Here is a 12,216-nt window from a genome sequence, read left to right as displayed (position 1 = left end):
CCGCATAGCCGCCGTTCTCGGGACCGAAACAGCGAGCGGCAGAAACTTTCGGACGCAGGCGCCATCCTCCAGCACATGATTTCGAGCGAGAGGGGTATTTTGTTCCATGTCCGTTAACAGTATTGTTCATGAATTCGAAAGTCAGAATGCGCGTCTTCGAGATTCAGAAAAAATAATGAGCTATCCGACCCCTAGCATAGAATCTTGAGAACTGGAATGATTGTTCCGGTCGTTTGCTCGTACTTGAAACAGAAGTCACGCCTTAATCCTGTTGTAGCACCCAGGAGCATGTCGGCGTCATGACGACAAGCGTCGTTCGAACGTCGAATTTCTCTCGGACGATTCTCGTTCAACCGTCCAGAATAGTTCGTTACAGACGATTGAAATTATTATATACTAACTTTTCGGAGTGAGGCGATTGAGAAAAAGTTGCAGTCGGGGTGAGGTTTCCGGCGAAGACTACTCGCTCCCTCTCGGAAGGAGAGAGAAGGTCTAGAGAATAGACAGTCGATCGGATTATACAATGCCGGCGAAAGCTGATGTGTTAACATGAATTTTAATAATCGTCAATCAATTACTCGAGTCGGTCGAGTTTGACTCGTTCCATCCTGTTTTTCAGCAGCTGATGGAATGGCTTTTACGAATGGCACTGTTGTTGTGCAAGCACGCTTGACGAGGAATGATTTCTACAAAATATTGAAGTGTCCTTAAGGGCGAGAACCGCTTCGTTTACTCGCGCTGTGGCTGTCCGCTGGATCGTCACTGCTTTGTATTGATGACGAAAATTCGTTTCTAGTCCAAAGAGTTTTCTGTAACGCGTGAGTGTCATGAAAATAAATAAACAGTTGTGAAAGGTGAGCCCGTTCACCGACTGATATTACAATCCACTCCTCGGGTGAAGCTTCGCTCAACTGAAGCGGACAATATATTCTCGACTTTATTCCTAAGAGATGTGTCGCTTTCGTTTGCGACAGAGGGCGCGATATCCTTGATGTCACTTAGAAAATCGAGTTGACTTTGAATTTCTCTTACTGTGGGGAGGCAGGGAAAACCCGGAATCTAAGTTTAGATCTTCATTCGTTTATTGCTGAGGGTGAGGAATACTCGTCGCGGCTGGATTGACGGAGACAATTAAGCTCACTCAGTCCATGCTCGGAGAGGAACTTGCCGTACAATATACACTAAGGGTCTCGAATCGGCCGAACTATTTACAACAAGTGAATTAAATCTTCTACGAAGTATTCCTCCAGCTCGCCTCTCCGTTCAGAGGTGTCTTTATGTAGATGCTGCTAGAGCTCAAGCCGCTTTCTTCTTCGCGGCTGCCGCCGCCTTATGCCAACCATGTCCGTGGTGATGGTGGCCCTTGATAAGGATAGGCACGGGCTTCCTGATCGTCACTGGGATTTCTTTGATAAGCGGAACCTCGACCGGAATATGTTTCGTCACGGGTACAGGGTACGGCTTGTGGATGTGGACCGGATAGGGTTTTGGGATTTTGACTTCGACCGGAACGTGGTAGGGTTTATGAACCACGTAGGGCTTGGGCACGTGGACGACGTAAGGTTTCGGGACCTTGACCACGTGATGCACCGGATAGGGTTTCTTCACATGCACGGTCACGGGGACCGGTACTTCCTTCGGGACGGGAACCACTTTGTGTACCGGGTAGTATTGATGCACGACGTGAGGGACGGGGTAGGGCTTGGGAACTGGCACATGCTTGTAAACAGGCACAGGTTTGTGAATGTGGACGACGTGGGGTACCGGGACAATGTGCGGTACCGGGACCGGTTTATGGACCTTTTTCACAACGATGTTGACTTTCGGTGTATGGTGATGGTATCCGTGTCCCCCACCGTATCCACCGCCGTAGCCCCCGCCGTATCCGCCACCTCCGTAACCTCCGCCACCGTAACCACCTCCGAAACCGTCAGCGTTCACCAGAGCACAGCTTAGGAGCACAGGGAGGAACGCCAGCAAACGCATGGTGCTCGTCGGGTTCTATCCGTCGGAAATCACTGATCGCTCTTAGAGTTAAGCCGTGGGTTTTGTAGTGGTTTGTGGATTCGGGGGCGAGAAAGGGTATGGAACCCCGGGAGCAACGGAGCAGATCCACTTACTGTGCTGCTTGACTTGGCCATTGGGGGAATAGCCGCTGGAATCAGGCACACAAGGCATATGGTGCGCTGATTCGTGTTGGCTTCCCTCAAGGCTGTCGATGTCAACTGTTTTGATTTGGAAAGATAGTTTCTGTCGACGAAGCAGCAGCGTGCCCTAAGCACGCTTTCGGCTCCAGCCAGAAAACTCGTATAAGGGTGGCCAGAGCTCCTCAAGCGTGATCCGCGTGTGCAGCGGGACAGTTAGCTCGTCGAACGAATCAAAGGACTCCGTGGACTTTTCGCTCGCATTGGCCCTTCCCACGAGGTCTTCTGGAAAAAAGGGCATTGCACGAGAGGGCCATAACGACACGCCATTTACATTAGACTCACAATTGGCCAGTTCCTGAATCTTCTCTTTTCTCGGCTTCGTCTAAATAGATCAATGCAGAAACATGGACTCAGTGAGTCCTTGGGAGCGCCGGTGCTTTCTCACCTAGCTGGACCAGAATTCGAATTCTCTATCGGACAAACCCCTGCGGAATGGTCTATTTTGATTACCGTTCCATTGTGGCAAGCACTGGAGACATTACATGGTGTGCATATGGAATCGCCTCGAGCACGGGCCTTCAGGTGAATAATGGCAACGCTCCCCTCTCGGGAGAATCAGGCGAAAATCGTTTCAGCGAAGAAGGATTCAGGATTCCGAAGATTCGCGGAACATTATTCAAATCATCCTTAATTTCATTCTACTCCGTTCCCATCTGCGGTCGTCGTATCGCTCCTCGAATGGAATCGGAGGGAGAAAATCTCACAATCAGCTTGGTCAGATGATTCGATCACATCGTCAGCGCTTCTCATTAGTTCGGGGAATTTCCGTATCGATCGCTCCCCCCGTGATAATGATACAATTCCTGAATAGAACGCCCTGAAGTCCCGCCGTCCTGAAAATTCCACCATAAAAGCTGCTCGTTCCTCTAATGAAAAACTCGATGAACAGAGAAAACAAAAAGCCTGGTCACCTCTCTCACATCATTATCGTGACTTCAGGGGGCTTGAAGACTCTAGGCATCCGATACACCGGAACTCCGAGACGCTTCTTCACCGCTGGAATCGGGGAATAATGAACGACCAGGCTGATCTCCAGCTTTCTGATTCTCGTTAGCTCCCAGCCTGCCGGTGAGGATGAGCTTTCTTGTAGCACTTAGAAGTTTTCCCGGCGAGGACTCGTCTGACTGAGAGACAGTCGTTCGCAGCAGCCTTGAATAATCTCCGGAGCTTTGAACAAATAGAGTTTCTATCAACGGTGGAATATTGTTCGGAGACGAGCTCGAAAGCGACATGAGTGCTGTGCAGAATCGGTCGCCGTCCGCTCGCGCGAAAAATTCTTTAATGAATGATGAACGAACTTCAGCGCCACTCAGCGACTCATCTCGTATAGCTGATTCTGTCAGTAGGCGTTCCCCATCGATGTCCACGACGAGTGAGTGAGTTTGAGGCTATCGAATTAGCCGTGATCGAGCTATAGCCAAATTCGCTCGGGACTACAATTTGATGCGAACGGGACTCCATCATGCTCTAAATTCGGGACGCCGACGTTTTGCGCCAAAGCGCTGTAGAAGTTTTGAGTGCGGCGCTGGAGACGCTCTCTCAGTCTTTGCTGATCAGATCTTCGCGGAGCGTGATGTAGCGACTTCAGGCATCGTTGTAGCGTTGTATGGATGGCGGATATCCGGAACATTTCTGACACAATACGGACTCTGTTTCACTTTAGCTCTGCCCGGAAACAGCCTCGCATTCGACCGAAAGATCCTCAGCTGCACAACGACGACGACCTCCCCTATCATCGCGCTCCGCCACGATCGACTCATTGTTCTTTGGCATCGGTGGCAGACGACTCGAGACCCTCTTGTCTCGTCGCCAGCGGATCAATAATGCAGCGCGCTGCGGAGACGAATTCGTGGATATTTCCTATTCCGCACGCCGAAAACATTGCGGCCAGGGAGTTGACATCGCCGGCGATGCGAGTGCGACCGAGCTCAACATGTATACGGCGCGCGTCAAGAGTGTTCGCGGTGAAGGAGAGAAACAACGAATGTCGTCGACAAGAAAAATACATTCGCTGGTTATTCGATTTGGGAGAAGCAACGACGACCATGGGGAATTAAGAGAGAAGAGCGAGCCTCGATGAAAATCTTTTATTGAGTCGGTGCATCCGCTACGGCTGATTCCTCTGCAGACGTCCTCCGAACAAAACCCTTCCTTTTCGGAATGCACTGCAACAACGCCGACTCCCAATCACCGTCGTTTTCGTGCACGCGTATCAAGATCTCGACGACTGAAATCGAATGAGTTCTTAGCTAATGGATTGAGTGGAATGCGCATACTTTACCGGAGGAGCAAACCTCTTCCCGGGAGGGAGACACGCTCAGGTGAAATTTGAATTTACCTACCTTGGTTGACCGTCAGCACGGTGGAATGTGTTCTCGAGGACGAATCCCTCTTCAAGCATTCGAGGATGGGGAGTCGTCGCGCTTCAATCCCATTAGCCGCAGCGAGATCCAGGCTCACGTTCTGCAATACCGAAGCTTTGACTTAATCCTTGGCGTGATCCCAGAGGTGTGGATTTTCAAGCGATGAAAATTGAAACCCGCGACTTCTTTGGATTAGGTGAGCCGTAAACGGACACAGGCGAGCCTGTAGCTGTCTCATTTACATCGAGACACCCGCCGAAATCGGGTTCGAGCCGACGACTTCATCGATTCTCGGGGGGGGGGGGCACGCGGGGTAACAAATTCGAGTCGATTGAATAGATTGCTATGCACACAAAACCTCGCGATACACCCGTGCGATTCGGTGCGACCGACGACGACGTCGGGATAATCGATTCGAGGAGTCGTATTCTTAATCTACATACCACAAGTCGGTGACTTGTCAACGAGAGTGGCTGACAGGGCTTGATCGAGTGGGCAGAGTCAGCCCGTGGCGCCTCCCACAATATATTCCTTGTAATCCATTAAAGCCGAGGGTCACACGGTCGGCAATTCAGAGCGCTCGACCCGACGCCGCAATCAGAGGCTAGCTATTCCATAAAATTGGATTGATGAGAACGCTCTACATACGGCAGCATGTCGGTCGAGTCTATCGCGTTCTTGACAGATCCGAGAGCGCTACAATGTTGCAAACTAGGCTAGCCGCATGGCGCCGGTGATCACGTTGAATCACGTTCAGAGAGCTTCGCTTGAGGCTTTGTGGACTGATGAAGCCTATTTTGTTATACGATGGGGAGCCTGTTACGTTAAATACATTCTGGCCCAGAGCTCCGACTAACGGGACGGTGGAGCACGGAACTATCTGCAGCATGGTCCGATGGGGAGGATGGAAAATCTGATCTGCGATCAAATACTTTCCAGAAAGAACCTGTCATGAAGGCTCCTCCCACCCTTCCCCGGAACCGTTCAATGAGAGATTCGGGTCGAGGTCAGATTTCGACGTCGGGTTCGGCCTTCTGCAGATGCACTGATTCGCTCTCATAGCAAGTCGGAGTTCAGAGCTCCAACTACCAGGCAGAGTCAACTGGTTCGGAACACGTCGTTCGCGATGGAGGACATTGAGTGAAATGCTATTTTGGTGCTCCAGGAGCTTTCCCCTCGCCTTGGCCTACCGCAACTTCATGGGGCAGTAAATTCTGTACGATAAATGCGCCAAGCAACTTCATTAAAGCCCGATGGATTTTCGTCACCCTGACCTTCCCCGAATGTGGGTTTCGTCGGTTCGTTACGTTACAGATAAAAATCAGAAAACATGCGATTGATTATCGAACTTCGTCAATGAGTGACCGCCCAATGAGTGACTGGCTGACTATCTGTCTGACAGGCACACTTTGTCTCCTTCGAGTCGTTTTTATGCGGGAAATCTGCAATCGACGAAGCTCCGAGCAATGCGCTTGTTTGCAATGCTTGAATCGGCCCAGTCAGCATCTCAGAGCAGACATGAGTTCGGAGCAAAACAAATATTTCAGCAACGAGTTCGAGACACACGAACTCGGATGACGCGCGCTGAAATGTTGGCGCACCTGTCATGTCGTATGGGAGCTCTATAATGAAGCTTCGATGCTCTCCAGAATCAGGTACCGCGGGAGTTTTTCCCAACCTACGGATGGAGGGAATCGCTGAGGTCTGATCTTGCCACGAACCACAGCGTCGAATGAGTCGAGCAGCATATGCCGTCACCACAAACCAAGTCGATATCCTTGTTTGTATCTTACTCTGATCCAGGATTATCCGTCAATTTCAAAACATAGATGTTTTACAATTCTCCGCCTTAGTCAAACACATTTACGAGGCGAGCCCCCACGTCCGCGTGATGTAACACAAAAGTGAAAGGATTGCCCAGAACGTAAGTCTGATCCGTCAAACTTTAGAGCGAACACACGCAACACCTTATCAAAACTGGTGAAACCTTCTGCTATATAATTATTTACTCGGGGAAAAGCCTGTCTTATTTTCTGTTAGCGTAAACATCGAGGGAAAATTGCATTCAGCGTTGCTTGGAGTCCTAATGCCACCGATCAAGGCGTGACCTGGTCGGAAAAAGCGCTGTGCAAGCGACGGAATCCCTAAATGTCTTTCTCAGTTCATTTTGTGCGCAAGACTCTAAGAATTATAGGAAAGTAAATCATCGCGATCGACCCCAACGGCAGCAAGGTTGAGATTCGAGGGTAGACCGGAGAAAAGAATTCAACGTCAGCTGCTTCCAGAAAAAAAGCCGAAACACGAAAGCAGGGTAATCGAAATCGTGATGACATTTCACAGTCGTCAAAACGCCCACAACGAGAGGGTAGCTGCCGTCAAGCGCACCAGAACAATGAGCAACTCATGCGTGCTCGCGTGTCACAATAATCGATCGAACGGCAATTAGACTCCGAAGCGAATCGTCTTCAATTCAATACACCCCGCCATGGAATTTCGAAGATCGAAGCAGAAAATGATGCAGCTTACATGGTCTTTCGAAGGACGAAGATATTTCGCTATCTTCCAAGTTCGGTCGGAGATTCTTCGGAGCCCTACAAAAATCCTTTCCACGTCGGGTGATGCTTTTGAATTTCTGATGCGGTCGTCTCCTCAAGTCCCTCGTGGATCCCGAAGTTTTTCATCCCATTCATCTCCGTTTCCAGATCAGAAGCAGGTCCTCGTCTGCCTTATTTCGGAAGCGATCTTTTCTACACGAAATCTATCCGTATCGACCGTGAAGCGACGCTTGCTTCGCTCGGCCGAAGAATGAATACTTCCAGACCGTCCTCAGGACATGAAATTCTTCGTCGCGGAGTTGGGAATAATGAATTCGGCCTGGATCGGATCACGACTCCGGGAGGGAGCGTCGTACCCCCCCGGAAAAGCTACTGCGTGAGGGATGTTTCCGAAAATCGCGCTCAAATGCCGGCCAGAACGAGTGAAAGGAGAGAAGGAGAATCGTAATCGAATTCGCATCGGACTTCCTCGGACTTTTATGCAAATGGCAAGCGGGAGAGTGAGAGCTGTGTGGATGAAATTCGATCAGAAATGATAATCCGCAGCTCATGCATCGGCACAGCGAGTTCCCGCCGGTCGAGCGGCTTCAACAGTCGTGCGTTTGGCTGGTCTATTCTTCGGTCCTACGATCACGTGGGGGCAAAACCATGGTCACATGGTTCGCGATCCCGCAAGCGACTGTAGTCCCCATTGTCACTCGCTCGCCGAGTAAGGACGCCATATGGATTTCGACCGGATAAATCTCCGATCGGAAAGAACTCCGCAGACCTCAGCGTTTCTTCGAAGTTGCCTGCGAGGTATTGATGACAACAGCCGAAAATAAGGGAAAACGGTCAAGTCGGTCTCGCAAAGAGTGGAACGGGCGGCTGAGAGCACTCTTGGCTTGGAATTTAATAACACAGAGATAAAGAGGCCGACAATCGTACCCTGTCACCCAAACACGCCCTCGCACCAAAACACATACACTAACACATAAAGGATGGTTTTCGGAGAGCAGAGGCCGGACTCCGGCCTCAGCAACGCTCCGATGGAGGCTGCAACGGGTCTCCGGCTTGGAAGTGGAGAGGAATTATAGAAGAAGCGACTTCGTCTCCCGGGACCCGGGATCTCAGAAAGGCACGGTGGAGCCGAGTGGATAGAAGTTTCTCTTGAACTAGGGTATTTATATTTGTCTGACAGCGAGACGGAAACACCAAGAGACGGAGGTCGAACAAGTTTAGAGGAGTTTATTTCGTCGCGCGCCACACGGGACAGCCTCTGTTGACGGCGTGGCGATCACGAAAAGAGGAGCAACGAACTTCCAGAGAGCTGGCAGACTTCGGTTCCCTTCCAGCCTTAACTATCCCAGCCTCCAGAGTCGAGAGCCGGGATGCGGCAATGAGCAGAAAAGAGATCTCGTCTTCGCCACGGAGCTCTATCCGTGAGCCCGCAGGGCCGAGCTTTACGCTTTGCGACAACTGATGGGGGCTCTGGACCTTTCCTCCGACGCTCCCTCCAAGGTTTCAGCCAGGTTATTCTCTGCCGGTTTCTCCGTTCAGTCTTCCCTGGGAAACAGTTCTACGAAGGCTGCCCGCCACCAAGACACCATGAGCTGGAGCTGACTCGAACGATGCGTCCGAAGAAGGAGCCGACGAATCGCCTTCGGTGCCGGGCTGGTTACCACCGATAGTACTCGTGAATTAGAGCGTACGTGCACCAATGGGGAATGAACGTCGATTTATTCGCTCAAAAAGCGTCATCAGAAGGTCCCGACAACCCTCGCGCCGGATTTGAAGCATTAATCTTTTTAGAGCGTGAGCACATCGATCTGGATCAGATATTAGCCTAGGCACAGCCAGCAAACATCCCCTTTATCTCCCCCGGTACGTGCGAGGCGACAGAGCTCAGCCGGAAACTCGTCGAGCCTTTACCGTGATCCCTCGGAAATTTCGAGAACTGGAAGCAGTGAGATTCGAATTCACCTACGTGTATCCATTTAGCTTTTCGACTTTGTCCATCGGGATTCGCGGATGACGGCGCTTGCGAATGTAGACCCGCGCCAGAGTCTAGAACTCTCGGTAACAGCGCTCTCTTTCTTCCAGTCTAATGACTCGAGTATCCTTGATATATCCCTCTGCCAGCGACTCAGCGTATTATATAAAGAGAGTGAGCGAGCTAATCTGTCCACCAGCCTTTGGAGAGAGTCTTCTGAGGTCGCGAGGTTGCGCTACGACCTCGCCCGCGTCTCAAATTTCGCATGACATCCTCTGTGTGGGGAAGCAAAGAGAACGCTCCTAGACCACCGAGCCTTTTGACCGATGAATACGAGAGAAGCATTGGAGCTCGGTTACGAGACCTCAGAGGACTCATTGTCGTTGACCGTGGAAAACGTGGCCGAGGAGAAGGAACTTTCCGACCTCGCGCGCATCAAACGACTTCGTCTCTTGCTTGGGTCCAATTATTCAGGACAATGGTTCTTCGGGACAATATCAGTCGACTCCCGAAACCCGCGATTCCCAGCTTCTGTAGTCCATGCTTCTTCGATTTGGGAATTCGTACATAGGAAGTCTCTCGATACTAGAATACAGTACTTCATTTTCGCGAGCTTTTCCTCCATTTCATAGGTTTATAAGCAAGAATACTCGCATCGGACTCGACGACTCTCTAGCTCTGGCCGGTCGCTCGCAACCCACGATGAATGACACCAACAATCGCGCCGCAAGTTTTCGAGCTCGCGGCCGACCCCCGTCGCCAGCCCGCCGACAAAAGTTTTGAGCGGAGACGCTACACTCCAGGGACATACCCATCTTAATTCCTAATGGCTGGGCGCAGCCGCAGCGCGATGCCCTGCGGAAATGGGAAGCGGAGGGGATCCTCGATCGCCGCGCCGGTATTCTACGAGTCGCGCAGCAAGACCAATGCACATGGGGAACAATATGTTTCCCGCATCATCTCGACCTAATTTGGCTCCTTGAATCGACAGTCTCCTGAGGAAGAGGGCCAACGCTGGTCCGTGATTTCCTCGACTCAAAATACGGGAGACCTCTTATCTCGACGGATCCTCCAGCCCTTGTCCCGATATCGACTCGGACAGCGCGCCGAGGTGCGCAGAGAGACCACTTCAGTCGACGGCTCGGAATCAACCTGGCTTGATTCGGCATCTTCGGGCGAATCTTGTCAAAGTTCGAATTATTGTAGCGCCAGATGCCAGAATCTTTCGTGTTCCAGAGGCTCGCTCCAATGACCCCTCAACAACCGTCATATCACAATGATTGTGGAACTTCCGAGGAATTACAGTGAGGATCGACGTGGCCAAGGAGTCCATCGCCATGGATATAGGAGAGAGGGAGGAGGCAATGTGGACGGCAGGGAGGGACGCTCGATCTGCCCAGAGCAGATCCAGCAGCGTCCCACCGGGGTAAAAAAACGCTTCGAGTCTCCGTATCATGATCACTCGCTTCGGTTTCGGTTCAAGTACATGTCGCTGCGAGCTCAACAACAGAAGATTAAATGACTCGCTGCACGCAACCGAAAGACTGAGCGCGGTCGGGAAGACATCCTTCCACGATTTCGTCATGTCGTTAAGTGTATCCTTTTTCCTGGTCCTCGGCGATCCATAGCTTTCTCAGTCGGACTATGTTACAGCTCTGCCGCCGGGGGAGTTGGCCGCGTCTGCACCGATCGGGGGGAACAGGCTCGTAGTTCTCCCCGAAGACTTGCGGTAATGGACTTGTTCAGCAAGGCACGATGTATCGTTTCCAGAGGCCACTTGGCCTCGGAAAGGTTCCAGCGACAGGACAGCGACAGGACGACGGACAAAGCGGGCGGGCAAGCAATCTTCAGCGCATCTGCTGAATGCGACGGAGGATCCTCTCAAGTCGGATGACGTCGTCGTCGCCGACGACGGAAGAGCACTTTCTTTGACCCTAGGGAAATTTTAGAAGCTTTCGGATGGATTATGCGTTCGATGGAAACATGGCGAGCAATAACCACTTTCCCCCGAGTCGAAGAGCTCTGGGCGTGGGAGCGGAGAAGCCATAAGCGCATAACTCCCCCGTGGACAATGAGCAAGTGAATGGAGAATATATTCCGGTAGGTCTTCCCAGGGCACGGTGAAAGACGAAATCTCCCTCTCTTCGTGGATCGGACTTCCTCCACAGGAATAAATACCATTCGAATCGTCCGAAATGGACTCCGTTTCCGACACGAATAATCTCTTGCTACAGAACTCAAGTTGAGGGGATTCTGGCCATTAGGGTGTCAAGGTGTCAGACGAGAATCGAATTCGGGCATTCGATGGCGTAGATTGTCCCACCGCCACCGAAATTCTGACCATATCAGGGAACCGCAGAAAATACTAACGCCCCGCAGGTCGCGTCGCCCGGGGCGAAAGGTCCCGATCGTTCCATCAGTCAACCACAAGAAAATTGGAAGCTCGCAAATGAATCGGGGCGGGAATACAGCAACACGTAGTCGGTGAGAGAGTGAAAACGATTTGTCGAAAGCGCAACCCGGCTGCCGCACGATCGTTCGGAGCCGCCTAAAAGAAATTATTGAAAACGCCTCCGACTCAGCGATATCATCGTTGAAAGTCGCTCTTTGCTTGGTAGGAATCGGCTTTCCCGCATGAAATGCTCCAGCGCATCCAGCGTGCGATGTGAATATTCTGGAGCTGCCCTCGCTGTCGTCGCGTAAGCGTCGACGAGCAAAGAACAAGAGAAAGTTCATAGGGAATGACCCGGCTTCCGTTTCTGTAATTATTTATCCAATTACATTCCATGCTACAATCCTCACAGTCATCCAGAAAGCGAGGGATCATTACAACGAAGGAAAAAAAGAGCTTCTCATGATGCGCGAAGGACTCACGCTTTCGCGGCGACAGTTACGGAATGATCTTGTGACAACCTTTCCGTTCTACAACTTTGTACACGGAAAGCTCACGTACGCGAATTCTGCTAGCGGAGAAATGAGCGATAAAAGCAGCTCTAAAAACGCCATATCTGCCTGGTGAAGTGGGTCGGCCAGCCGGTCGGTCGGAGGGACAGACGGCCGAGCTACCGACCGGCCGGCCAGCCGCCCTTCAATGGTAGAAACTGGAGCCAGAATCAGAT

At 51.4% G+C, this 12,216-nt stretch overlaps 1 protein-coding gene across 1 annotated transcript; it reads right to left on the bottom strand.

Moving 5' to 3' along the window:
• Positions 1-1,296: 1,296 nt before the first annotated feature.
• Positions 1,297-1,986, bottom strand: LOC100898855 (MAGE-like protein 2). The gene has a single exon (XM_003745005.1). The coding sequence runs from the start codon at positions 1,984-1,986 to the stop codon at positions 1,297-1,299; it is 690 nt and encodes a 229-aa protein (XP_003745053.1).
• Positions 1,987-12,216: the final 10,230 nt, after the last annotated feature.

This window comes from Galendromus occidentalis, unplaced genomic scaffold, assembly GCF_000255335.2.
Source record: "Galendromus occidentalis unplaced genomic scaffold, Mocc_1.1 scf7180000077476, whole genome shotgun sequence".
Lineage (NCBI taxonomy): Eukaryota > Metazoa > Arthropoda > Arachnida > Mesostigmata > Phytoseiidae > Galendromus > Galendromus occidentalis.
Note: the sequence above shows the minus strand (reverse complement) of the source record. Positions and strands in the feature narration are given on the sequence as shown.